We start from the raw sequence: 27,817 nt of genomic DNA on the forward strand, positions 1-27,817 counted from the left end.
CTATCTCTGATTTTTCTACTAATGCTACATTCATAAACTTCTCCTTGCCCTCTAAGGACAACAAATATTAATCAAAGGGGGGAAACTACTAGGACAGACTTGAAGGGAGCAAATATTGGCTGCTGCCCAGAGAGGAGTGTATGTGGTCTTTACCTGAGAAGCAATTGTTCCCATAACATAAAGGGGAACCATTTCCACTGGCCTCTTTCATGGAGATTCTAGGCTTGAAGAAAAACAGATCAGAGTATTTCGTAAGAATGAGGAACATCATTTTATTTAGTACATGGTAGCTGAATGGAGGTGGGTCCTAGTACAGCCCCCTCCTCGATGTGGGGAACAACTCAAGAGGCTTAAAATCTGTTGCAGGCTCATTTCCGGAATGATTTCAGAGTCCTAATGTCAGTGAATCCGAGAGGAAATGGGGGGCAGTTCCTTTCCCAAGGAAGGATTGACTTGAGGTAAGCTTTTCCAGGCGAGTTCTAGGAACCCGTACCGGGCAATGCCCACAGGCTGGACAGTATCTACATTGTTCTGCCCAGAGAGGGGTATCACATTCCAAAACTTAAGGGAACCTGCAGGGGCATGGGGGACACCGCAAAACAGACGGTAGAACAACCGCTCCCCAGGTACTAACTCCACCTCCAGGGCCTTCAGAGTCTCTTTGGAGACAAACTCTTGGGGCTGAGGCTCTTCTCTCAGTAGCAGGTCCTGCAGCAGCCTCTGGATTCGAGGGGACTTAAGCTGGTAGAGGTCCATGAGCTGGTAGAACTTTTCCATCCAAGTAGCCGGGTCTTTGGCATACCGCTCCTGTAGCATGCGCAAAACATGATAGAGCGCCACGAACGTCTCCCATGAAGGGAGCGCTTCTTTTTCTGAGACAGCCTTTGTCTTCTCCAATTTGGCCAGTTTGGGATACCTGCCTTTTCTCTTCAAAGCTTTAAGTTCCTTTTGAAACATCAGTGCCAAAGTTTGTCTGTCTATAGATGCCTGGACCCCTGTGAGAATGTCTCTTTGGGTGGGATAAAAGTGTCGCATCTCAATGTCTTTGAGGACATCTGATAACTGCTGCCTACGGGCACTTCTGTGAGACTCGTCTAGAAGTTGCCAGTGTTCAGCCTTTGAATCTGCAGTCCAACTGGGGCCTGAGGGTGACACGAGTCCAGGGATAGGCACTGTTTCCCTTGCCATGGAAAATGTGGGGATCCCTACCCTTGCCCTTGAGTCTGGAAAGTCCTTGAACATCAAGGGCAGGGTTCTTTTATCCACAAAGGGATAGGTGGCTCCCAGGTCACCCTTTCTGGTTGGATAAAAGTGCTCTGCGTCCTTAACAGCAGAGGGAAGCTGCCCAGTCTGCTTTTGCCTGTAGGCCTTGGCCAAGAGATCCCAGCTGAAGGCGTCGGGGGGTTGAGTTGGGGTGGCTGAGACGACCACTGGTTCTTTTCTTTTCATCGGAGGGATCGCTTTTAGGTGCAGAGGACTAAAGACTTCTCTCTCGGGTTGGGGACGATCGATTTGACCTATGTCTAGGTGCTGAACAATGGCCTTCAGTTTGGAAAGGTGTAGCCCTTCCCAGTAACTGGGTGAACAGAAGTCTCGGAGGAGTTGGTGCAGCTGCTGGAAACTCGCCCTGGAAAGCTGTGCTCCTGCTTCCAGCCTTCCGAGGGTATTGGCTACCCACCCCTTCTCAGAGACACTTGCTCCTGCATGGGCTGGGCCTTTATACCTTCCAGGAAACCTTTCAGGAGAAGAGGCAGGGGCCTGAGGCACAACTCGGTCCTTAATATCCTCCAATGGAACGAACCAACTCGGCTTGCCAACTTTAGGCTTCTCTGGTTGTAAGATAACGGGTAATTCCAATTGTGGTCCATGGAGCTGCTCTGGGATTTGAGTCTCTAAGCCAGTTCCTGAGGCTTGTAGAAAATCCTTCCTGTCTTTCCCCAAGACCACAGTCTCTTGTCTTTCCCGTGAACTTGTCGTGGGGAGTCCTTCAAGAAATTGATTGTCCCATCTTTCTCTCATCTCTCTCGGGTATATTCCCTCTTTTTCTCCTGGGGGTGACTGGGGTGGTATTACTAAGTGACTTTTCTCCTTGAGTCTTGAACCTCTCTTTCTGTCAAGCAAGTCCTTTTTTTTAAGAGGCATTTCCCAGCCAGCTGTACCCTCCCTTTCCTGTTTTAAAAGCATCTTGTCTTTAAGTCTCTTCTTTTTCTTCCTTTCTCTCTCCTTCACTTCCTCCTCCTCTTCCTCCTCTTCCTCCTCTTCCTCCTCTTCCTCCTCTTCCTCCCCTTCCTCCTCCTCCTCCTCCTCACTCAGGCTCTCTTCCTCACTGACACTCAATTCCTCCTCTTCCAGGCTTTCTTCTTTCAAGCTTTCCTTGCTTGGGCCTCTTTCTCTCATACTTTCTTCACTTGGGCCTCTTTCTCTCAGACTTTCTTCACTTGGGCCTCTTTCTCTCAGACTTTCTTCACTTGGGCTTCTTTCTCTCAGACTTTCTTCACTTGGACTTGATTCTCTCAGACTTTCCTCGCTCAGACTTATTTCTCTTGGACTTTCCTCGCCCAGGCTCTCTTCTTCCACACTGAGAACCCCCTTCCCGTCTTCCCTGACCTTGTCCTCCTCCCCCACAGGCTCCAACTCCTCTTGGATGAGACGTCCCTCCTCTTCTTCACTTGGACCCTCATGCGCACTCGGCTTCTTTTTCACCTCAGCCACCCTCTTTTCCTTTTTTCTTTTTTTAGCCAGCCTTCTTTTTTTTGGTTCCTCAGCCAAGTTCCACAAGTCCTCTGCACTTGCGCTGACCTCTCTCTTCGGGTATCTCCTTTTCTTTTTCTTGGGCACAGCCTCTTCCTCTTCCTTCTCGCCTTCCTCTAGGCTCTCCGTTTCCTCTTCCTCGGGCACCCATGCTCTTTCTGGATAAGTTATGCCTTCCTTCATTTTCTCCTCAGTCCATTCCTCCAAGAGTTGACCTCTGACATTGTCCAGCAGCCACTTCAGCTGGATCTCTTCCGCCTCACCCTCTTCAATGTGCTTGCCAAGCTCCTCTAGCCGACTTTGCTCTAAGAGCTGTACTTCCTGGAGTCTCGTCAGCAGTGTCTTCACCTGGGTTTTCTTCAGGAAAACCTTCTTCTGGTTCTTCTTTAAGAACTTGCTGTCCTCCTCCAAGCGGGCTTTCTCAGTCAGCCTGTCACCTTCTCGCTTTCTCTCTTTCCAAGTCTGTTCCCTTTCTTTAGTTTTTAACCTCTGTTTCATAATATCCCATGCACGGCCATCCACTCTCATACGGGGGAGCATCTCATCCTCTGCCTTGCTGGTCTTCCTCAAAGGCATTGGACCCGCTTCTCTAAGGAACCCGACCAGGACCTTCAACAGTTGCTTCGCTTTCACCTCTAGGTTTTTCTTGGCACCAGCTTCCATCTCTTTAGGATGAACCCCGCTTTCCACAGCCTGCTCCTTAACTGCCTGCTTTCTTCCCTCTCTTTCTTTTCTCGTATCCTTAGCAACAGGCTCCCGCTTGATCCTAATGCTAGAGGATAATTTCCTCTCTTCCTGGAACAATTTTTCTTGTTTTTTCTTAATTTCTTTCTCTTTCCGGGTTATTTCTGTTTTCCCCTTTGCTAGCATCAGTCTTTCCCTAGACTTAGCCTTTTTTTCCTGAGCAGGGTGCCTCTTTTCCAAGCCTTTTGCAGTCAGTATCACTTCCTCTTTTTCTTGGAATAATTTATCTTGTTTTTTTATAATTTGTTTCTCTTTTTGGGTTATTGTTTTTCTTCCCTTTTCTAGCCTCATACTTTCCCTGAATTTAGCCTTTTTTTCCAGCTCAGTATGCCTCTTTTCTAAGCCTCCTGGGGTCAGTATCATTTCCTCTTTTTCCTGAAACTGGCCCTTGCGTTCACCAGCCTGCCAACCCCGCATTACTGACCTCACTCTCTCTTCTCGAACCAATGGCTTTTTCTGTGCAGCCTTTCTCTCCTCCTCCTGGAACTGGCTCTCCTTTTCCTCACTCCGTACTCTCTCTTTCTCCTCATGTAGAACTGGTTTCTCTTTTTTCTTGACTCTCTCTTTTCTTCCCTCAGTTGCTTTCTCATCTTTGGGAATCCCTAGCTCCATCTTTGCCTGCTCCCTTTCTTCCTGTGTTATCATGTCTTCTGGGACTACCATAAGTTTCTCCCTTTGCCGTGACCTGATATTCTCAGGCTCTTCTTCCACTTGCTCAGACAGTTTTTCTCGTAGGTTGACCAGTCTTTCTTTTTCAGCTCTCCACTTCTTTTCCTCCTCAGCTGCTTCTTTCTGTTTTCTTAGTTCTTCCTCCTCCTCCTCTTCCTCCTCTTCCTCCTCCTCCTCTTCTTCTTCTTCCTCCTCCTCCTCCCCCACCTCTTCTTCTTCCCCTTCCTCCTCCACCTCCTCCTCCCTCTTCTCTTCCTTTGCTAGCCCCACTTTCTTTTTTTCCCAGAATGCTCTTCTCCCTAACTCAATCATCCTTTTCCCTTTCTGGGCTATTCCCCCTTTCCAGGTGGGCCTAACTACTTGGGAGAGTTCCTTCATTTTTTCAAACTCTTCCTTCTCTCCTAGGTCCAGTCTCTCTCTTTCCTGATCTAAATGTTTCTTCTCCTCGGCTGTATCTTCCTCTACCAGCTCTTGTCCTGACTGCAGCTCTGGCCACTCTTCCTGCTGTTGTTCATCCTCTTCCCTGACTCGTCTTTCTGTTTCTTTTTCTTCTTCTGTAGGCAAATCCTGTTTTTGAGCCAGCATGTCCTCTAGCTCTGTCAGGCTCTCACTTTCTGTTGTTTCCTCACTTTCCTCCTCAGATAATTCTCCCTCTTCTGGAGAAGAATAATAGTGGTCCAGTGTCCCCAGTTCCCAGTCATAGTCTTTGTCCTCTTCAGTTCTCTCTGATCCCCAGATCTGTTCCTTCTCCTCCCAAGGCTGTACCGTCCTTTCCCCAACTTGTTCCCCTGCGTCCAGGATCAGTTGCTTTTCTTCCTCAGCCAATTCCTCCTCTTCCTCTTCCTCTTCCTGCTTCCTTTCTCCCTTCTTCTTCTCTCTGCGTTTTTTTGCTAAGGACTGCAACCTCTGTTGCCTGACTCTCATTTTCTCCTTGTGGTCTTCCATAATCGTTGACCAATCCCGCTTTTTCTTTCCCATGGCTGTTGTCTCTTCTTGTGTGTCTGTTTTCTTTTCTTCTCTAGATAGTTTCTTCTCTTGTATAGGCAGCTCCTTTTCTTCAGGAGCTAATGTCACATCTTCTGTAGCTAACACTTTTGGGAAGCCATCATGCCTTTCTTTGTCCTGCACCATCCCTTCTTTTGTGTCTGTTTTCTTTTTTTTTCTAGATAGTTTCTTCTTTTGTATAGGCAGCTCCTCTTCTTTAGGAGCTAGTGCCTCATCTTCTGTAGCTAACACCTTTGGGGAGCCATCATACCTTTCTTTGTCCTGCACCATCCCTTCTTTTGTGTCTGTTTTCTTTTTTTTTCTAGATAGTTTCTTCTCTTGTATAGGCAGCTCCTCTTCTTCAGGAGCTAATGCCTCATCTTCTGTAGCTAACACCTTTGGGGAGCCATCATGCCTTTCTTTGTCCTCCATCAATGCCTTTTCTGGAGAAGTTGGTTTCTTTTCATCCATGATCTGTTTTGTCATCTTTTCTTTTCTGAGATGTGTCTTCTTTTTTCTAGCCAGTCCTGTTTCTTCTTGCAGTAACTTCTGGTCTTCCACAGTTAGCAGCTTTTGTGGGGCATCTGCTGTATCTTTGTCTTGTGTTAGTGTCTCCTCTGGGCGGCCTGGTTTCTTTTCATCTGGGATTAATTTTCTTTTTTCCTTCTTTGCTTTCTTGGGCTTTATTAGTTGCTTTTTCTCTTTAAGTGTCATCACCTCTCCTTTGCCTTCGATTCTTTTCCCTTTCTGTTTGCTTGGTTTCCTGACCTTTGCCTTAAGTTTCCTTTTCTCTAAGATCCAATTACTGTCTAAGAAATCCATCATCGTTTTCATGTCTTCCGGAGAAAATTCCTCATATTTCTCCAGAAAACTTAAGTCCTTTTGATCTGTAGCTGTCTCTGGCACTTTCTGTTTGACAACTCTTTTAGGCACTTTTCTTCTACGAACAGGTGGTTCCTGGACAGTAGCCTCAGATTCTGGGAACCCGGTTCGTGAGACCCTTCTCTGGGGACATAAGTCTTGGAAGAGAGTCCAACTGGGTTGGTTGGTGAGCACCCTCTCAGCCAAATTCTCCAGTTCTTCACCCAGGTCCCTTACCATATCTGGCTGAGAACTTGCTATTCTGAAAGTGAGAAGGGAGCAAATATCCTCTCGCCAAGATGTCCTGTCTGATTGGCTCATACGCCTGGGGGTCCCTGCCAAGCCATGACTCACCCTTTCGAATTTCTTCAAGTCTTTTTCTGACTCAGCAGGTGGTAGGGATTCCTTTGGGGCTTCTTTCTTGGGTGTTTCAGTAGTCACCTCTGAAATGCTCTCCTTTGGCGCCTGCTGTGCTACTTTTTCTTTCTTCATTGCTTCTTTCAAAAGCTTTTTAAAGTGAGTTTGTCTTCTCTGCTTAAGGAACTCTTCTCTATCTGTGGCCTCCAGGACTTCTAGGGCCTCTCTGATTTCCTTCGCCCCTCTTTTTTGCTGGATTTGCTCAGAGCTGAGTAGTTGCTCTAGCCCTAAGGAAGCATCCTGGATGTCAGCTTTCATGCGTTTCCTAAACCTTCTCTGTTCGCCTGATGTCACTGAAGGCACCTTCAGCAAATCTGCCTTTTTGGTTCTCTTGGACACTTTTAGGGTCTTTCTAACTGCAAGATATTGGGAGAAAAATAGTGTGAAAATTGTAGAGGTTGGGAGATGCTCTGTAACAGCTGGTTCAGGAAACTGCGATGGGAGTAATAAAGGCAAGAGGGACAGGACTTTAGATTTACCAGTGCTCATACTTTTAGCCAAGTTTCAAAAGCTGACTTTGGTACTTATGCTGGGTGGATCTATGACTAGTGCCTCCACCCCCAGCACTTCACTGTTCCACTTTATTTTTAAAGATTTATTCATTTATTATGTATACAACATTCCTTCCATGTATGCTTGCAGGCCAGAAGAGGGCACCAGATCTCATTATAGATGGTTGTGAGCCACCATGTGGTTGCTGGGAATTGAACTCAGGACCTCTGGAAGGGCAGTCAGTGCTCTTAATCTCTGAGCCATCTCTCCAGCCACTTTTTATGTACCTTTGCTACTGACCCTGCCTTAGGAAGACTGGCCCCAAATGGGTCCCATACATCATCACCCATCCATACCAATCTTTCTGGTCTTTTCTTGAGCACGTTTCTTTCTTCTCTTCAGCCCATCAATCTTTTCAGATTCTGACAAAGGTATAAATGTTTGTTCAGAAACCATCTCCAAGTCCTCATACTTCACTGAATCAAAAGAAAAACGGAGTGAGCTATCTCTGTGTGACAGGGTCAGGTCTTCATTTAGCCTCTCCTTCACATGAGCAAGCAGGCACTCCTTATCACTAGCTTGAATCCTCAGCAGATGGCTTAGAGAGACAGCCTCACTCATTTCTTGCCTACAAAAGTAATGAAGAAAAGAAGACAATACTTAGCAAGGAATAAGACAAAATTTAAAATGAGGAACAGAGCCAGCAGTGGTAATGGTGGTGGTGGCTGTAGTGGCAGCGACAAATCCCAGCACTCAGGAGGCAGAGACAGGTGGATCTCTGTGAGTTCAAGGCCAGCCTGGTCTACTTAGTGACTACCAGAACAGTCAGAGCTACACAGTGAAACCCTGTCTCAAAGAATAAGGAAGGGAGGGAGAGAGAAAGGGAGGGACAGATTAAGGAAGGAAGGGAGGGAGGGATAAAAGGAGGGAGGAAGGAAAGAAGGGATGGAAGAAGGAGAGAGGGAAGGCAAAGATGGCTCAATGTTTTAGTGTTAAGAGTACTGGCTGCTCTTCCAGAAGACTTGAGTGTGGTTCCTGAACCCACATGGTAGCTTACAATGTCTAAAACACTTCCAGATCTGATGCCTTCTTCTGATCTCCGCAGACAGTGCACACACATATGGTATATATCTATATATTTATAGATATATACCTATAGATATAGACACTGGCAGGCAAAGCACACACACATAAAAGAAAAATAAAATAAATCTTTAAAAACATTTTGCTTTGTTTTTTTGAAACAGGATTTCTCTGTGTAGCCCTGGCTGTCCTGGAACTTGCTCTGTAAACCAGGTTGGCCCTGAACTCACAGAAACCCACCTGCCTCTGCTTCCAAAGTGCTGGGATTAAAGGTGTGTGCCACCACCGCCCAACCCAAAAACATTTTTAGAAGAAAAGAAACAAGAAAAAAGGAAGCAGGAAACAGAGAGAAGAGGAAACAAGGGGGAAAAATTCATAAAGCACAAAAGAAGAGGTGGTACTGAAGTCGTTTAAAAAGAGACTGAAGTAGAACACAGAGGAAGGAGAAAGGGCAGAAAGAAAATGTCCTTTTGGCCCCGGAAAACTTGAGATCTTCTAAACCCCTCAAAGTCACTCAGGCAAAGCAATCTCTTTTGGCAATAAAGGAAAAGAGAGAGAATGCAGGGTTAGTTGTTTTGGTGATGGTGATTGGTTTGGTTCGGTTTTAGTTTTTAGAAAGTCTTACTGTGTGGTACAGACTGAACTAAAAGTAACCCAGGTTGGCCTCAGATGTGATCCTTCTGCTCCGGCTCCTAACTGGGATTGCAAGTGGTCATTCCTCCACCGCTCTTTGCACCTATCAGGTTTTTACACCGATATCTGATTCCCAAACTTTTATTAATAATAGAATAGTATAGGTAAATAGAATAGTATAGGTAAATGCTCATCTGGCATCAACTCCTAGCAAGATTACCCAGCAGCTTTCAAAGCCGTCACTCCTCCATGCTGCTGCAGTTCACTGTGGGTTTTCCAGCCGTAGTCCCCCGGCTCTCCCTGAGCCAACGTTCCCCAGGCCGCAGTCACAGTCACACGCTGCCAGCTCTGTCATCCGGGGGGGCCCACGCCCTTGCACACTGTGCTCTCAGTCGCCAGCTGCATATGAACAGCTGCGCTGCCTTAGGCCTGGCCTGTGCATCCCAGCAGCTAGCCCGGCTGTAGGATACTCCGCCACAGCCACTCACCTCTCAGTAGCACAAGCACCTGGGACAAGTGGAGTTAGCCCAGATTCCTGGGCACTTCACTCTGGGCACCCCACTGCTCCACTCCCCGCCCCCAGTTGAGAGCCATTGCTGCCACTGGTCACTCCCACACAGTTCCATCAATGCTGCTAAGTCAGCAAATCTGCTGAATCTGCTGAAAAGTCAGCAAATCTGGTGAAACACAGTAGAATCCTTAAGGCGGGCATTTTTTTCTCACATTAAGAAATGGGAAACACAATTACAATGGAGGAAGGTAGGTCTCTGGACGATTTACAATTGGAACAATTAAATGAAGGGATAATCAGTTTAACCAGGATTGGCATAATGTTCATTATCATTTTGATAATCTTTATTGTTGGTTTGATAATTCTTGGTTTATCCTTTAATAAGTTGGTTGATATGAGTGCCAAAATACAGACCTTAGAAAAACTTATTAAAACAGATCATAGAGATACTCAGATCCAGACAGAGGAATTTAAAGGAGACCCAATCTCAGCATTGCATTCAAACTGCCAACTTAAATTTATTCAGTAACCTTATAGGAACAGCTGCCACATGATAGATATCCTCAAGGTTGTACAAGACCTGCATTGACTTCTGTGGAAATGTTAGATTTAAGAAAATTCAAGGAAGTAATAGTCTCATATGGCATATATTCACCTTTTGTGAAGCAGGTGTTAAACTTGTGGCCAACTTCTAATAAAATTAACCCTCAAGACTGGAGAGACTTTGTTACATTAGAGCCTGTCCTCATTACAATGGAGGACCTGGTGGAAAGATGAGGCTAAGACCATTGAACAACAAAGTAAGACTAGAAGTATGGAAATCTCCCAAGACCAACTTCTTGAAGAGGGAGATTATGTTAATGTACAAAGGCAATCTTTATATGATGACCACACCTTGGCTTTATGCTGTACAGCAACTTTGAATGCTTGGGATGGAACTGAAGAAATAGAAAAGAAAACTGAGTCATTTACTATGGTTATACAGGGCCCAAAAGAAACCTTCGTGGATTTCTTACAAAGATTGACTTCAGCTGTAAATAGAATGATACCAAATTCAGAAATTAGACAAATAATAATTGAATCTCTGGGTTTTGAAAATGCTAATGTACAATGCAAAGGGATAATTAGGCCATTAAAGGTGAGATCAGCAGCCTTGGAAAAATGGATCTGAGATACAATCAGTATTGAATCTCATGACCATGAAGAAGCTTGGATAAGAGAGGTGATTCCTAGAAGTTTGAAGAAAAATCAAAATGTCAAGTGTTTCAATTGCCATAAAGAAAGTCAGCTAAAAAGGGATTGCAAACAGGGTATTCCTAGAAACAATGCTTTTTCTAAGCATAATTAAAATGGAACACTCCATTCTGTAGAAGTGAATAATCCACTTCGTTGTGGATTATTCAGAAGGTATGACAAAGACAGGCATTGAACTAATGAATGCAGATCAACAATGGACAATCAGGGTAATCCTTTCCATCAGGAAATGCCTTGAGGGGCCTCTTGCAGGTACCCATGCAAAGTTCAGTTCATTTGTTTTCTGTATCCATGGAGGAAATGCCTTCCAGAGCAATTAAAGAACCAAATGCTTATTGTAAGAAACCATACTGCTCTGGATGATAGAAAAGCTATAGAAGAGAGAATAAGAAATACGGGAGAAGCCATAAAGCAAATATTCTGGCAAACTTTTATAAATAAAGACCAAAATTTAAAATGCAAATAAATGATGCCATTAAAGGTCTTGTAGACACAGGTGTAGATGTAACAATAACTGCACCAGAATCTTGGCATCCAAATCGATCTCTTCAGGATGTAAATGTTCATCTTTTAGGGATTGAAATGCTATCTTAGGTAAAAGAGAGCTTAAAATGGGTCAAATGTATAGGTCCAGAAGGACAGAGAGGAAAATTAGAGCTATATGTGATTAACAGCAATGAATTTGTGGAGATATGATTTATTACAACAATAGAATTCTCAGCTTAACATTCCCCCAATCTTGGAAACAAACCATAAGTTAATGTATGATTATAGGGAAATATTAGAAGGTATTATAAAGAGCAGTCATCAGTCATGTAGGCTGTACAAGAACAGAGCACAACAGCTGCTGATCTTCCAAAAGCACCAACAGCCCTGCCTTTAAAATGACTGACAGACAAACCTAAATGGGTTGGGCATTAACCTTTAACAACAGAGAAAATGCAGGCTTTAGAACAGGTGCTAAAGGAGCAACTAAATGCTCAGCATATGGAAAAATCAACCAGCCCTTGGAATTCTTATGTATTTGTTACTAAAAAGAAATTTGGAAAAAGAAAAATGGTAACAAATCTGAGAGCGGTTAATAAAGTGATTCAGCCAGTGGACTCTCTACAGCCTGGAATTCCTTTGCCTTCTCTATTGCCTAAATGATGGCCTCTCATTGATTTAAAAGATTGTTTCTTCACTATACTGTTACAGGAAAAAGATAGAAAAATTTGCCTTCATGGTGCCTCCTTATAATAATTCTCAGTCTGTTAAGAGAGATCAATGGGCCAGGTGGTGGTGGTGCATGGATATCTGTGAGTTCAAGGCCAACCTGGTCTACAAGAGCTAGTTCCAGGACAGCTAGGACTATTACACAGAGAAACCCTGTTGAGAGAGAGAGAGAGAGAGAGAGAGAGAGAGATCAATGGAAAGTTCTCCCACAGGTAATGTTAAATAGCCTCACCCTGTGACAATATTTTGTAGTCAGTTGCTGGAAATAATATGTAAACAATTTCCTCTACAATAGTTTACCATTACTTAGATGACATTTTACTAGCTGATTCAAATGTAGATACTTTAGAAAGAATGTTTGAAGAACTAAAGAAAACTTTGTTTTATTGGGGATTACAAATTGCTCCTGAAAAAATATAAAGAGGAGATTCTATTAATTATTTATGATATAAAATAGGTCTACAAAAATTAGATTCCAAAAGGTGCAAATTAGAAGAGATTCCTTGCAGATTTTTGGTGACTTTCAAATATTTCTAGGAGACATTTCCTATCTACAGCCCACTATTGGGGTAAAACCTGATGATCTGAGTAATTTGTTTAAAACCTTAGACAGTGACAAGAACTTAAACAGTCCAAGAGAATTATCAGCAGAAACTGGGAGAGAAATTGGAGAACGCACATGTGGGTCATGTGGAGCTGAGCTTACCTACATTCTAGTTGATTACCTCTAAGCACTCCCTACAAGAATAGTAATGCAGAGGGAAGAGGTTTTCTTAGAATGGATCTTTTTACAACATAAACAGATTAAAAATTAAAAATTTATGTGGAAGAGACTTCTGAGTTGATTCTAAAAGAAAAATAGAGACTTCATAAATTAACAGGAATAGACCCAGCAGAAATTTTAGTACCTTTTACTAATGATAAAATTGACAAACTCTTGGCAAAGAGATTGCAGTAATTTTTTTTGGAGAGATTAACAACAAATATCCATAAAGCAAGAGAATTCAATTTATAAAGAGAACTAACTGGATCCTTCCTCGCATTGTACGGAAAACACCAATATCTGAAGCCTCTAAATTCTATGTATTGATATAAATAAGTCAGGAAAGGCAGATTGCAAATCAGAAAATTTAATTAAAGTGACTCAAAGCCCTTATGAATTTGTTCAAAAGTGAGACTTATATGCTATTCTCATGGTATTAATGGGTTTTACAGAAACTCTTAACATAGTTACTGATTTGCAATATGTAGAAAGAGTTGTTTTGCATATTGAAACCACTTAATTTATACCAGATGAAACAGACTTGATCGTATTATTTACTAAGTTACAATAATTAATCAGAACTAGGAATTTTTCCATATATATAGCACACATCTGATCTCATATGAGTCTGCCAGCCCCTTTTGCACAAGGTAATGAAGAAATTGATCAACTATTGGCAGGAAATGTGCTGGAGGCCTCAGAATTTCATTTTAAAAAATCATGTTAATAGCAAAGGTTTAAAAAAAATCTTTTTCCTTGGTAACTAGCCAAGAAAATTATAAGGAGATATCCTACTTGTTCTTTATACAACCAAACACCACTACCTGCATGAAGTAACCCAAAGGGCACTCAAAGGAATGAAATCTGGCAGATGGATGTATTCCATTTTGTAGAATTTCAAAAATTAAAATATATATACCTCACCATAGATACATATTCAGAATTTCAATGGGCAACCACTTTGAGTTCTGAAAAGGTTTATTTGGTAATGACACATTTGCTAGAAGGTATGACCATCAAGGGTATACCTGAACAAATTAAGACTGGCAATGCTCCCACGTACGTCTTTAAGAAAATGAAACCGTTTTTTACTTATTAAAAAATAAAGCATATTACAGGTATGCCACACAATCTTACACTACCAAGCAGTTATAGAAAGAACAAACCAAACTATAAAGAATATGCTAAATAAACAGAAAGAGATAAAAAAATTACCCTAGAAATAGATTGTATAATGCTTTGTTAACTATGAATTTTCTAAATGCTAATATGAAAGGAAGAGCAGTTGTGGAGAAACTTTGGATAATAAAAAAAAACTACAGAATTAAATCAGCCTGTATACTTTAAAGATGTGCTGACCTCAGAATGGAAACCATGATATGGGTTATATTGGGGAAAGTATTTTGCTTTTGTTTCCATTGGAGAAGTAAAGCTATGAATACCATCAAAATTGATAAAGATTTGATTTGAACAAGAGAGACCTCTTAATTAGAAGAAATAATAGTTCAACAAGCAGCATGGCCATTTAATCTAAACTAATCTATAAAAGTAACAAATACTTTGTATTTGATCAGATATAACTCCCCAAAGTTAGGGTCGGGGCAGAATTTTCTTTTTGTCTTTTCAGGACAAAGAAGGCATTCAGGTAAAGAATCTGAAGACCACTTGACAAATGAAACACATGGTTAAAAAAAAAAGACAAATCATCCAAAAAATGTCCCAAGAAACTCCTTTTCTTTTAGTTCTTTAGATCTGCTGATCTCTACAGACATATAATGCAAATGATCTTTTTGTAGTCCCAGTAAAATTAAAAATTAAAGGTGGTTTAGGAGTTGGAGTATGGCTTTTTCCTTCTCCAAACCCAAGCATGCTTATTAAAATGAAATCCAAAATCTATCTCATGTCAGAAGAATCACCTGATATAGGACAAAAGAAAAACCAAAATTATTGCCACTAATTTCATAATCCTTTGGTTTTATTTCGACTCTTCAAAATGATTCTTAAGTAAATATTATCTCAAAATTTACAAGATTAATATATATTTTAAACTTTCTGTCATAATAGTAATGGTCACATAGAGTACTAACTAATTCTAGAATAAGGCTTAATCTAGCTTTCTGTACATGATTTTGTAGGGTTTGAGTCTCTATCAGGTAACTGGGAATTAAGCTTTTGTACTCTGGATGTACATAACAGATATTGATTCTCTAACCTCTTTGAGATCTGCTGCATATGACATTTAAAATGTTTAAGTTTTCTGCAATGCACCATGACCACGTCCAACAGTGATAGAAAAGAAACAGTCCTTTAAATCGACTATAAGAGGCCATCCTTTTGGTAACAGAGAAGGCAAAGGAATTCCAGATTGTAGAGGGCCCGTAGGTTGAATTACCTTGTTGACAGCTCTTCGATCTGTCACCATTCTCCATTTTACAGATTTCTTTTTAACAACAAATACAGGAGAATTCCAAAGGTTGGTTGATTCCTCAATATGGCCAACATCTAGTTGCTCCTGTACCAGCTGTTCTAAAGCCTGTAGTTTGTCTTTCGTTAAAGGTCATTGTTTAACCCATATGAGTTTCTGGCTCCCCGTTGGGGAGTTGAACCCTGGTCTCCTGTATGACAGGTGGGGATACTCACCACTATACAAGGAGCTCCCACAGCAAACAGGGGAGGATGGGACTCCACAACGACCATTCCTCCAGGACTATGGGAACACCGCTAAGCTGACAAACACTACCTAATGGTCAGCTCTGAACTACGAACTGCTCAGGACAATTTCAAGTGGCTAGTTGAGATGATCCAGCCTAACAGACTTCTCTAGCCAGGACTTGAGACAAGCCCTGCACTTTCCCATTATGCAGAGCCTGCACAACAAGTGATACAGCTACCTCTCCCAGGACTTAACAATTAACCCAAATTTTCTTTCAGGATCCCATCACCCCATACAGCAGGAAGTAAGTTTAAGAATATGATGCCCACATTCTCAAGAGATGGGGTGGTGATTTTTGGTCATTCAGTGGGTTACGGATATTTGTCATTGTTTAGGACAAGTCATTACTGGTAATGGTCAAGAGAAAAAGCTATACAAAGGAGATTAGATTCAGGGCTCCCTTTGTGAAAAGAAAAAAGGATAAAGAAAAAAGAAAAAGAAAAGGAAAAAGATAAAAAGGATAAAAGAAAAAAGGATAATATATAACTCTGATAGAATAAAAGGGTAGATTATTTTTTAGATTTATTTATTTATGTAAATGAATACTTTATATACACTTACATCTGCACATGAGATAACAGCATCCATCAGAAAGTTGTGAGCTACCATGTGGATGCTGGGAATTGAACTCAGGACCTTTGGAAGATCAGTGAGTGCCCTTAACCACTGAGCCATCTCTCCAGCCCCAAGGGTAAATTATTGAATCTAGTTTTTAAAAGCAACTACTTGGCAGGACAATGGTGGTGCACACCTTTCATCCAAGCACTGGGGAGGCAGAACAAGTGAATCTCTGTGAGTTTGAGGCCACTCTGGGCTACATAGTGAGTTCTAATTCAGGCTCTAAAGCAACACAGAGAAACCCTGTCTCAAAAAAAAAATAAGTAACTACTTGTTTTAAATATTTTACATTGATATGGATCTTTGTATATTGATACAAAATTTGAGATTAATTTTGTTAGGACATTCTGTATATACATTTCTAATTTTGTTCAAGGTGTTGTACCTATACAGCTCATTTAACAATGTAATGCAAATTTCTAGTCCTTGAAAGTTATTGTTACCAACTAATTAGGATATAAAGAAATGCAAGTTAGTAGTTATTACAATCAAACTTGTAGTCATATTAGGTATGTTCACAAGGTCAAACAGATATATTTTAGATAGACAGGTTGTCTTCAAACACTTCAGAGATCTACAGAATATGGCATTTAAGGTATTTTAATAACATAGTTTCTTTTCTTTTTTATGACAATGAGACATGTCTGATCCTTGAAGCACCAATTTACTTCAGAGAAGATGATGGACATCAAAGAAACTCCAGATGAAATTTACTTTATGGCAAAAGTAAGCCACTGGGCAAGAAAGTGCCCTTGCCTCACTCAACTATATATATACTGTATACTGTCCTGATTGGACAAGCAGAACACAAAAGAAAAGACTGCTGAACTTTACCAAGACAAGGTCAGACAGCCCTTCAGAATATCCTGCTTCACAGAGAAGTTTGTCAGACTTGTTTTTAAATTTTTTTATTGTTTTTTAAAGGTGTATTCATTTACTTATGTATATGGATGTTTTGTCTACATGTTCATCCATGCACCAGAAGAAGCCATAGGAGCTCATGGGACTACAGTTATAGACAATTGTGAATTACCATATGGGTGCTGAGAATTGAACTCAGGACCTCTGGAAGAGCAACAGTGTTCTCAACTGCTGGGCCATCTTTCAAGGCCTTATTTTTTATTATTTTTTAATTATATATGTGCATGTATCTGTGTATCTGTGTTTTGCTATGTACAAATTAATACACGTGTCAGAAGAGATCAGAAGTATTGGATCTCCTGAAACTGGAGCTATAGGAAGTTATGAGTCACCTGGTGTGAATGTTGGGAACTGAACTTGGGTCCCCAGCAAGAGTTGTATGTGCTCTTAACTGTGGTGGAATATTGTTTTAATTACATTTAGTTACATTTGTTTATGCTGTGGAACACATTTGTTTAATGATGCAAGGATGTGTTGCATTCTTTTTTTAAAAAATTTATTTATTTATTTATTTATTTGTTTGTTTGTTTATTATGTATACAGTGTTCTGGGGTACCATTTCAGGTGGGTGTGAACCATCTCTCCAGCCCTGTGTTGTATTCTTTTATGCGGCATTTGTTTAACTCTGTGAAGCTGAGTTACTGTGTCTGTCTAAAACACCTGATGGTCTAATAAAGAGCTGAACAACCAATAGCTAGGCAGAGAATGGATAGGCAGGGCTGTCGGGCAGAGAGAATGAATAGGAGAAAAAGAGGAGCAAGAGAGATCAAGGATCAAGAAACGAAGGGGCCAACCACTTAGCCACACGGTCAGCCACAGAGTAAGAGTAAAGTAAGATTTCAGAAATAAGAAAAGAGGAAAAATCCCAGAGGCAAAAGTAGATGGGATAATTTGAGTTAAGAAAATCTGGTTATAAATAAGCCAAGCTAAGGCCAGGCATTTATAAGTAAAAATTAAGTCTCCGTGTGTGATTATTTGTGAACTGTGTGGCAGGCTCCCAAAAGAGCCAAAAGAGTCAAAGAGTTAAAAACAACCAACAACACTTTGGTTTCCAATGTGGGGCTAGAGTTAAAAAACAAAACAAAAACAAGAGAAAAAAAATACTTAACTGCTTTGCCATCTCTATAGTCCCCAACACTGCGCTTTCAAAAACAAATTTAAGTAGGCTGGAGAGATGATTCAGCAGTTAAGAACACTTGCTGCTCCTTCAGAGAACCAGAGTTTTATTCCCAGTATCCAAATTGGTGGTAACCCCAGCTCTAGGATATTTGACGCCCTCTTTCAAGTCTCCCGAGAGACTACACATATGGCATATACACACAGATACACTTATGAATAAATAAATACAAAGCTGTTTAAAAGCAAGTAAAAGACCCGCGCCATGGCTCAGCAGGCAACGGTGCTCGCCTTGCACCTTTGGCTATGGAGAAGTTGGTTAGGATGCTATGCTTGCTGATTTCGTGAAAATGGTGGAGAGGGGAATCACTGATCCAACAAAAGTTGTCAGAACTGCTTTGCTGGATGTTGGTGGAGTGGCCAAAGCTGCAGTCACAGAAATCCCCAAGAAGAGAAGGACCCTGGAATGAGCGCAATGGGTGGCATGCTTTAACTCCTGTAACAGAGCTTTGCCCTCATCAACGAGCCATGACAGGACACGCAAGGCAGCCTTCCAGGCCTTTGACTTCAGAGAAGTCATACGGAGAAAATGATGGGAGTAAAGCCTGGCTGACCCCTACATCTATCAGTTACTGTTTTCAGTTCACAATATAGAATCCATTCCTACAGATAATTTAGTGTTTTTGAATAAAGGCATTTGTACACATTCCTGATACTGGGCATAAGAGCCATTTACCAGTGTCCATCTTTCAACTTAAATCACTGAGGTGATTCTACTATTCTGTTGCAGTCAGGACCTCAGTATCTATGCTGTCAGATGAGCTCACAAGTAGCCTTTCTGTGGGGAGGAAGAATAATTGTGTACAAAGGAGAAAAGTCTCCAATTATGAGACAACATTCGTGTAATCAAATTTTGTATGAGGTTTAAAAATTGAGCAATTAAAAATAATAAAGGTGAAAAAGACGGAAGTCATGGTGTCACAAGATTCTTAGATTGAAAGATGTGTGGGACTAAACTCTGAAAAAATAAATTTAAACGTGGTCTAGAACTTGTGATCCTCCTGCTCATCTCCCTGGATGCCGGGATTACAGGTGTGCAGCCCTGTACTGAGTGCTATTCTGAAGAATCTTAAAGCAGTTAAGGAAATGATGGGGGAAAAGTCGCACTGATGGAAATCACACAGAATTGTGGCGCACAGGGGGAGTAAAAGGAACCAGAAGGGGCTGTGAATGTGAAATGGGGGCAGAGAGCAGCCAGATCCTAGGAACACAGAGAAATCAGAAGAAGGGTCGCTCACCATCCCACTTACTGTATTTCTTGGAGGGTATCTCGTCGTCTTAGCTGGTGTAACAGCATGGATTTGGTTTGGATGCCAACAAATCTAGACATAAGGTATAAGACCCTAGTCCGCACACTCTTCTCGCTGTCCATCAACCCCGTAGTCAGCGGAATAGTAAAGACATTGCTTATGAAACCCAGCTTCTCTAGCATCTCCCAGGCTAGCTCACGGATACTGGAGTTGTAATGGGTTATATCTTTGAGCAGGCGGCAGGCTGTCTCAACGCGCATCTTGGGAGTAATTTGGTGACTGGCGAAAATCTGTGCCAGAGCACTAAAATATTTCTTGTATTTTTCTGTCGAACAGAAAACTGTGAGGTTGAGAATGGTCTCTACCAAATTTTCTACCATTCCATCACTAAATTTTTTTCCCATCCAGCTTTTCGTTGACATGCTTTCAAGGATACCATAGGATTCTCTTTTTTGCTCCTGGTACACATCCTTTCGTTGTCTAGTTGACATTTCCACATCTTCTAGACTCACAGATGACAGGGACCGGGATCTTAATGGTCCAGGCGCAGCCTTATCTTTTTCTATGTAGGACAGACTTAGATCATAGCGCAAGAAAACCGGGGTACCGTCAGGCCAAAGGCGGGCACGGACCACTGAGTTAGGGATGTAGCAATCTGGAGCAAAGGGCCATTTCTGCCCGCAGCCAAAGAAGCTTTTGAACATGCGGTAGATATTCAGCCCATCCCAGGCAGGCAGGTGTAACTGAGCAGGGACGGCATAGGGATACTTCTGCTTGGAGTCAGGTGCATCAGCAAATTTTTCCTCCACAAAGAACAACCCAGGTCTCTCGTGAGTCACGATAGGTATGTGTCTGCCCCCCTCGACAACATGGGGCACGGTGCCATCAAAAGCGATGGCCCGTTTGTTGACAAGGGTGTCTAGTCCCTGGAGTTCCTGAACCCTTTGTTTCAGGTGCACAAATTTGGGTACAAATATCAATTCAAATGAGAAGAAGAAGCTAGGCAGGAAGGGCTTCGGGGTTTCTAGTATTTCATCTTCGATGTTCAGTGCATGTAGGAGCATCAGCCGAGTGGCAGGGAGCAACTTCAGGCACGACACTATATAGATGCTCTGGTTGAAAGTCAAAAGCAAGTCACCTCGACTATTGGCAAAGCAGGGCGAACAGAAATGCAGTTCGGAGTCAAACTGAGTTACAAGTTTCCCACGGAAGTCCCAGACCCGGACTGACCCATCGGTGGCTCCTGTCACAAACAGTTTCAGAGAGAGGCAGATGTCAAAGGAAGTGACAGCGCATTCGTGCAAGCAGTTTGTCTCTCTCACCATAGAATTCCGTTTGAATTCTGATGTTTGTAAACCTTGATAGCGCCAGAGAAACCAGCAGGAGTGCTCGGTGATGGCACCCACCGAACCCGGCAACAGTACCATGTGTCGTAAGCGATAAAGGCAGTGAAATTTATCGACAGGCTCCAGGGTCAGGTCGTTCCCTGAACACACCACCTTTGTGAGTTGTATGTAGTTGTCCTTGCCATAGGAACACAGTAAGGGATTTTCTTCAAAACCCTCCGGGGTAGACAACGCCAGCACCGGCCCGGAGTGGATAGTGTTCTCTTTCCGAATAGAGCAGTACTGGGACAAGATTCTCACAACGCCACTCTCGTGCCCACAGAATATCAGTCCTTTTTTACTCTTGCCCAAATAGGACCTCCCGTACGCCAAGCATTTTACTTTATCTCTGTAATTTTCTGAGGTACACAGGAGATATTTGGCTGTACACGGGGAACGTGTGGCATCAAACACCAGCACCTCTGGGCTGCCTATGGCCACAAAGAGTTCCTCTCTCTCTGAGTGATAGGCCCACGCCACAGCCTTATCCATGACAAGTAGAGGCCACGTAACAACCAGGAGGTCCCCTGTTACTGGAGACAAGAAACGCAGTAAACCGTCCTCGGTGGCACACAGGATACGAATCCAGTTACGATCACAGTGGACCCGTTGTACCTTCTGCGGAGCAGAACCACAGACGTTGAAGAGCCTGTAAAAGTGGGGCAGGTGGTGCAGCGAGAAAGTATTGGCGCTCTGGCAGAAGAAAGTTTGGTTATCAATAAACCGCAGTTGTTGCAGATCCGTGCCAATATTCAGCTGCCGCAGCAGATTCCCAGAAGCAAGGTTCCACTCCTTCAACAAACCCTCACTCCCTGCAGTGAACAAGGTGTACGTCTCCGGCCGACTGTTGACGCACATCACGGGTGCCGAATGGGCCTTGAAACTGTGGCGGAAGTTACTGTCCTCTAAACCCCAAGCATGGACCTCTCCATTCTCGTTTCCAGCATAGAGGGTGTTCTGTGGACCACAGCTACAGGAGCAGGTGAGGGAGACGCCGCTGGTTTGGGGAATGAATGTCTTCACTTCTTTAAGCTGGCCGCGACCCTCCTGGGTAAAGACCCTCACCATGTTCTCACACAGCACCATCAGGAAGCCCAGGGACGCGTTCAGAGACAAGTCCTGTACAAGCTCCTGACCACTCATACTCACTTTGTGAGCCATCTGGAGGCCCTTGCCATTTGCTAAGATAAACCAGGTAACCACAGCTCCCAAAGTTCCAGAAAACAGTACCCCGGTTTCTGAATCATAGCAGAGGCAGCTGATGGAGAAACGACAAGGCACTGTGCCCAGAGTGACGAATGCCTGGTGATGGTCTCCCAAAAGCCGCAGGCGCATGTCATCGCAGTAAGCTACTAACAGGCGATGGGAGCTCACATGGACCATTGATTTAATGGACGGCACTTCAGCCCTCATGGGAAATTTCATCTTCTTGACCATCTTTTTTCTTTCTGCGTTTTTTTCCTGTATCCATAGTATTGCCTAAAAGAAGGTGGGAGACAGAAACCTGATCATGGGGCAGAGCATCTCCCTGGAGCGTGCTGTAAGAAAAAGTGGCTATTTCCTCTTGGAGACAAAGGAAAGATTTGGTTTGGGAGGTTTCCTAGTACTAGATACTGGGTTTATGAAAGAAGTTCCTGGCCCAAGGCCCTTGTGTTGGCCTTCAGTCCACTTTATAATGAACACATAATCTTTGGGCCTGATAGTTATCAGTGTAAAAGGGTCGCTAATCTAGGTCAAACCAGCTTGGAGCCAGGTAATGAGCTCATTTTACAGGTGTGGTGCACAGGCCTGTAATCCAGCACCCAGGATATTGAGGTGGACAAGCCAGACTACATAGTGAGTTTGAAGGCAGCCTGAAACACATAGGAAGACCCTGTCTCAATAAATGAGTGAATATATGATGTAAAGTTGGGGCTGGAGAGATGGCTCAGTGGTTAAGAGCACTGGTTGGTCTTCCAAATGGACCCAGGTTCAATTCCCAGCACCACAAAAGGGCTCACAACTGTCTGTAATCCCAGTTCCAGGGGACCCAACACCCATGGCAAAACACCATGAGCACAAAATAAAAATAAATAAATTAATAACATGAGCTTGTTCAGAGACATCCCTCTCACTCTGAAACAAGGGCATTTTAGGTACAGGACATACAGATTGCATTCTAAAGGAAGAAACAAAGTTGAAGTAGCTTTACTTGTATTTGTTTTCCATACTGTTCCAACCAGTTTAAAGCGACGAAATAGTTGGTATCCAGAGAGTAGGCGCACACAAAAGGCTTCTTCTGTAAATGATAAGACTCCTGGTATAGAATCTCGGGCCGGTCACTCAGGACAGTCACATTATGCTTGATGTTTTCATAAATCTTGAAGAGAAAAAAGACAGATGCTGAGAAGTATGAGCAAACACTTAAAAATCAACACTGAGGGATTAGTGAGCATTGGTTTGGTCTGTTTCTGCCTACTGGTAGTCATCTGGAAGGCACTGATGGGGAACCACCTCTCCTTAGCCCTAGGCTACAAGAGAACCCTTTTAGGTTTTTTGTTCTGTTTTGCTTTTGTTTTTGTTTTGTTTTGTTGTTTTGTTTTGTCTTTTAAGACCAGGTTTCTCTAGTTTTGGAACCTGTCTTGGAACTCAGTCTATAGACCAGGCTGGGCCTCTAACTTATAGATATCTGCCTGCCTCTGCCTCCCAAGTGCTAGGATTAGAGGTGTGTGCCACCACCATCCAGCATAGTTCTTTTGTCTTTTGGTTTTAAGAAAACCGTGGAGGCTGAAGAGATGCTTCGGGGGTTAAGAGCACTGGCTGCTCTTTAAGAGGGCACAGATTCCATTCCTAGCACCCAGATAGCAGCTCACAACTGTCTGGGATCCAGTTCCTGGGGATCAGACATACATGAAAGCAAAAAAACACCAATTCATAGAAAATAAAAATAAATTATTTTAAAAAATTATGGAAGGTTTCACAAATTTTCATGTCATCCTTGGGCAGGGGCCATGCTGATCTCTGTGTAGTTCCCATTACAGTATATGATCTGCCAAGGAAATCACCCTCTAGGCTCTCTCAATTAAGGTTCCAGAAAAAAAAATTAAGCCCTAATGTCCCCTCATGGAATGAAAGGATTTCTCTGGTTATATAGCCTGGAAAACCTTGAGGCAACCACTCAAACCATCTCTTGTTTGCATGGTTCAAGTGAGAAAGCCTAGTTCAGAACAGCTAGTTAAGTCTTCTCTTTGTTTGGTTTGCTTGTGATTTTTCAAGGCTAAGGACTGGATCTAGAGCCTCCTGTGTGCTATGTCGGGGTTTTATCGCTGAGCCACATCTCTACCCCCCCCACTAGTGAATTCTAGACAAGTACTCTATTGCTCAGCCATACCTTTTTTATTTTAAAAGCATTTATTTTATGTCATATGTATAGATGTTTTGCATGTGCAAACCTGTAGATATATGCAACACCTGTGTGCAGTTCCCATGGAGGACAGAAGAGGGCATACTCCTCTGAAACTAAAGCTACACATGATTGTGAGCCACCTGGTCTGGGTTCTGGGATCCAAACTTGGGTCCTCTAGAAGAGTAGCAAATGCCCTTAACAGCTGAGCCATCTGCCTAGCCTCTGCCTGGCTATTTAGAAGCAGTGTCTCACTATGGAGTCCAGGCAGAGGCTTGTAACCTTCCTGCAGCAGCCTCCCAAGCAATGGGATTACAGGTATACCCCACTACGCCCAGTTTAATGAACTCATTTTTTTAAAGATCTATTTTTTTATTAATTCTTTAAAATTATGTGTATCAACAGGCAGTGGTGCCATATGCCTTTAACCCCAACACACTGTGAGTTCGAGGACAGCCTGGTCTGCATACCTAGTCCCAAGACAGTCAGGGCTACACAGAGAAACCCTGTCTTGAAAAACAAACAAAAATTACATGTATGTGTATATGGCACATGTATGTGCCAAGACTGAACTCCAGTGGACTATTCTGCTCCTGTGTGTGAAGAGGTGCACATGTGTGTCAGAGACACTGGACCTCTTCGAGCTGCAGTTACAGAGTTCTGAGTCATTTGGTATAGGTTCTGGGAACTGAACTCCAGTCCTCTGGGAGAGCAGTATGAGCTCTTAACTGCTGGGCCATTTTTTTCAGCCCCTTACTGCTATTGTTCTAGTGTAGAAGCAAACACTGACTCGGTGGGAGGAGCTCTCCAGGGATGTTCATGTCCTACCCATGCCCCATCCTGCATGGCAGGAACCAACCATTCCAACAGGCCTGCCACGAGCATAGCTGTCCCACAATTCACCTCTCTGTCGTTCAAGATGTTGTTGATGATAGATTTCAAATCCTTCCCCTCAGGAACAAGTCGAGGTGAGGGCAAAGTCTTAGAAGACTTCCAGTTCTTTTTAGTCATCTTGGAGTATAGAACCTGGGAAAGACGAACACATGTGACGTCAGGCTGGAGATGAAGGGGCCGAGGAAGACAGAAAAGCAGACACGCTACAGAGGAGCAAGTATGCCAGTGGGAAAACGCCTTTGTTTAGATGGACTCGTTTTATGTGTACGAGCGCTTTGCCCGCATGTATGTATGTGTACTACACGCATGTCTGATACCTGGGAGAGAAGAAGAGGGGATCAGAGTCCCTGGAACTGGAGTTAAAGATGGCTATGAGCTACCATGTGAGCGCTGGGACTCCAACCTGGGTTTCTTCAACAGTTACAACTGAGGCTGGGAGCTGTGGTACACACCTTTAATCCCAATACCCAGGAGACAGAGGCAGGTAGATTTCTGTGAGTTCGAGGCCAGTCTGGTCTACAGTGAAACCCTGTCTTGAAACAACAAAAATCAACTCAAGGATTTGAATTCTCCTTGCCTTCCCCTGCCCCAACATGCACTCACTATATAGCCCTGGATGGTCTACAACTCACTATGTAGACCAGGCTGACCTTAAATTCATGGAGCTTTCCCTGCCTCTGCCTCCTGAGTGTGCTGTGACTAGATGCATGAGTCACCAGTCTGGCAAAAAAAAAAGGGGGGGGGTTGGTTTTTTTTGGTTTTTTTGTTTTGCCAACTAAAGCAATTTGAAAACTAAAGTCAGGTAATGAAAATCAAAAGGCTTTGCAATTTTTAAAAATGCATTCTAAAACCAGGGTTCTAGGACAGTGAAAGGGGCATACTGAAATCGAGAGAACAAGAGGTGAGACAGAACAGTCCCACGGATCTACATTTAGATCCTCCGGCTCTGCGGCTTCACGGCTTCTCCTTTTCCTTCGGCTGTCTCAGACCCGATAGTCCTGTCTTACAGCTAGCAGACATCTTCGCGATCTCAGCAGGAGCAGTATCGAGCAGGGCCGTTCATCGCACTTCCTCTCGGCTGGGAATACCTGTCTCTAACGGCGGCTAATACCATGGGCTTCCGGTTCACTTCCCGTTCCCTCCACACCTGCACCATCCAGAGGACTCCAGAGACAAACTCCACTTCCAGGTTTCCATAGAAGGTGAGTCACTGGCTCCAGCATCATAATGCATTGGACTCTCCAAGTCCCCTCCCCCAACTCACACATCTGTGGGGTTCACTGACACCACCGACCTCTCTAAGAACCTGAAACTTGCTCAGCAAATGTGCCAGTGCTAGGAGGCACGGGGACAGGGGAAAGTCGCCATCACATTGCAGCGGGGCTTGGGGGGTTGTGGAAGGGTGGGGGTGGGAGGGTTGACGACAGTGGGTCTCTTGAGGGTTGGTCTCTGGAGTCTTACAATCTGATGAGAGATGTGTGTCAGAAGAGGGGGCAAGAGCGATACACACCAAATTTAGTGTTTCCATCCTTTGCTGCCGTTCTAAAGGCTTGTCTGTGTGGCTTCGCCTAACTACCTTAAGATGGGGCTGATAAAATAATTAGCTTCGAATTTTAAATACTAGGACACAGTACTAAAAAAGAAAATGCGGGTGTAGGCCTAGGGATGTAGCTTAGTTGATAGAGTGTTTGCCTAGCACGGCGGAAGCCCTGGGTTTGGTACTAGCAAAACCAAGCATGGTGACATTTTTACATCAGTCATCCCAGCACTTGGGAAGAGAAGAAGTTCGTCATCCTCTGCTGTGTCAGAATTTCTAGGCTAACCCGGGCTATGTGTGAAACTCTGTCTCACAAACAAAACAAAACAAAACAAAACCAAGGCCCAAATAAACAAGAACAACCGTAACTAACAGAACAAACAACAAACACCCACGACTTCAAGATCTTTTCCCTCTCCCTGAAACTGAATTTTAATTGGTTGCTCTACATATTTACTTGTTAATCCTATTTCAATCTTATGTCCTTCCTTCCTCCAGGAGATGAAAACCCAGCCACACAGCTACAAGGAGGCCAGGTATGGCAAAGTCACCGGACATGCATGGATGCGGCCTTTTGTGACAGAGACCCTACATCAGCCGCCCACGTGTAAGGGAGGGGCTCCCTGTCATTCTCAAAGGTTTCTATGCCGCCCTTTGTAGTGTCAGCCCTGGAATCAAGCTCAGAGAAGCTTCAGGTAAGACTGTTATAGAGATCAGTGCCCACGTTCCTCCCCACCTCACAAGCCAAACGGGTAGGTGTGAGAGTCTTTTTAAGGAAAAATCGCCTCATGGCTCTCTATCCTCTGACCTAGGGATGCAGGTCTGGAATAAACTAGTGTTCTTGGGGATCGGGTTAGAGCAGTGATGGGTGTGAGGCTAGCCCAGATCAGTCACATTCAGTACGTCCGACTGCTCCTCATGTTCTGCAAAAACCTCATTCTGGCCAGCTTGTGCAGACAGACCACAAAATAAGGTTGTCACCGCGTGATAGCCGGAAAGTTGGTGAGTCTCATCTACCACGCATGCGTGTAGCACAAGGGTTGGTTAGGCCACCAAAGGCGGGGAGAGGTAGATGCGCATGCCCACGCTCGCAGGAGGCCGAGCTCTTCCTTTTGGAGGCTCTTGGAGCACAGATTCCGTGGTGGGACTGCAGGATTCTGCAGAATCCGTGCTCCTGGAGCCCCCCCCCCCTCCTTCCTCCTACGTGGGTTCTCCACGCTGTCTCAGGGCTGTCCTTCGGTCTCTGACCTGGGAACTGCACCCTGAAACCTTGGAACTGCATAGGTGTGACAATCTCCGGGAAGGCTGCTTGCACTCCCAAAGTGATTGGTCCCTTTAGTGGGGATGGCTGCAAGAAGGCTAGATTTCACTGTTGAAGAAATTTCTTTCAGGGACTAACTCTCCCAAGTTCTTGGGTTTCTCCCCATTACCGACCGGTTTAAACTTTAGCCAGTGTTCTTTGGTGACAGATTATGACAGAGGTGTTAGTATTAAAGTTTCCATCCTCCTGGGCAAGGTGACACACGCTTTTAATCCCAGCACTCAGGAGGCAGAGGCAGGTGGG

General features: G+C 43.5%; 1 protein-coding gene and 1 non-coding gene across 2 annotated transcripts; both read right to left on the reverse strand.

Moving 5' to 3' along the window:
* Positions 1-302: 302 nt before the first annotated feature.
* LOC125404899 (uncharacterized) lies at positions 303-25,882 on the reverse strand. The gene is made up of 6 exons (XM_085695229.2): positions 25,646-25,882; positions 24,726-24,848; positions 22,632-22,799; positions 19,056-21,919; positions 7,275-7,546; positions 303-6,782 (listed from the first exon to the last, which is right to left on the reverse strand). The coding sequence occupies exons 2-6, from the start codon at positions 24,831-24,833 to the stop codon at positions 400-402; spliced, it is 9,795 nt and encodes a 3,264-aa protein (XP_085551355.2). The 5' UTR covers positions 24,834-24,848; positions 25,646-25,882; the 3' UTR covers positions 303-399.
* Positions 23,381-23,482, reverse strand: LOC125405234 (U6 spliceosomal RNA). Its single transcript, XR_007233509.1, has one exon. It is a non-coding gene; the product is annotated as a U6 spliceosomal RNA (small nuclear RNA).
* Positions 25,883-27,817: the final 1,935 nt, after the last annotated feature.

This window comes from Myodes glareolus, chromosome 1 (genome assembly GCF_982192425.1).
Source record: "Myodes glareolus chromosome 1, mMyoGla1.1, whole genome shotgun sequence".
Classification (NCBI taxonomy): domain Eukaryota; kingdom Metazoa; phylum Chordata; class Mammalia; order Rodentia; family Cricetidae; genus Myodes; species Myodes glareolus.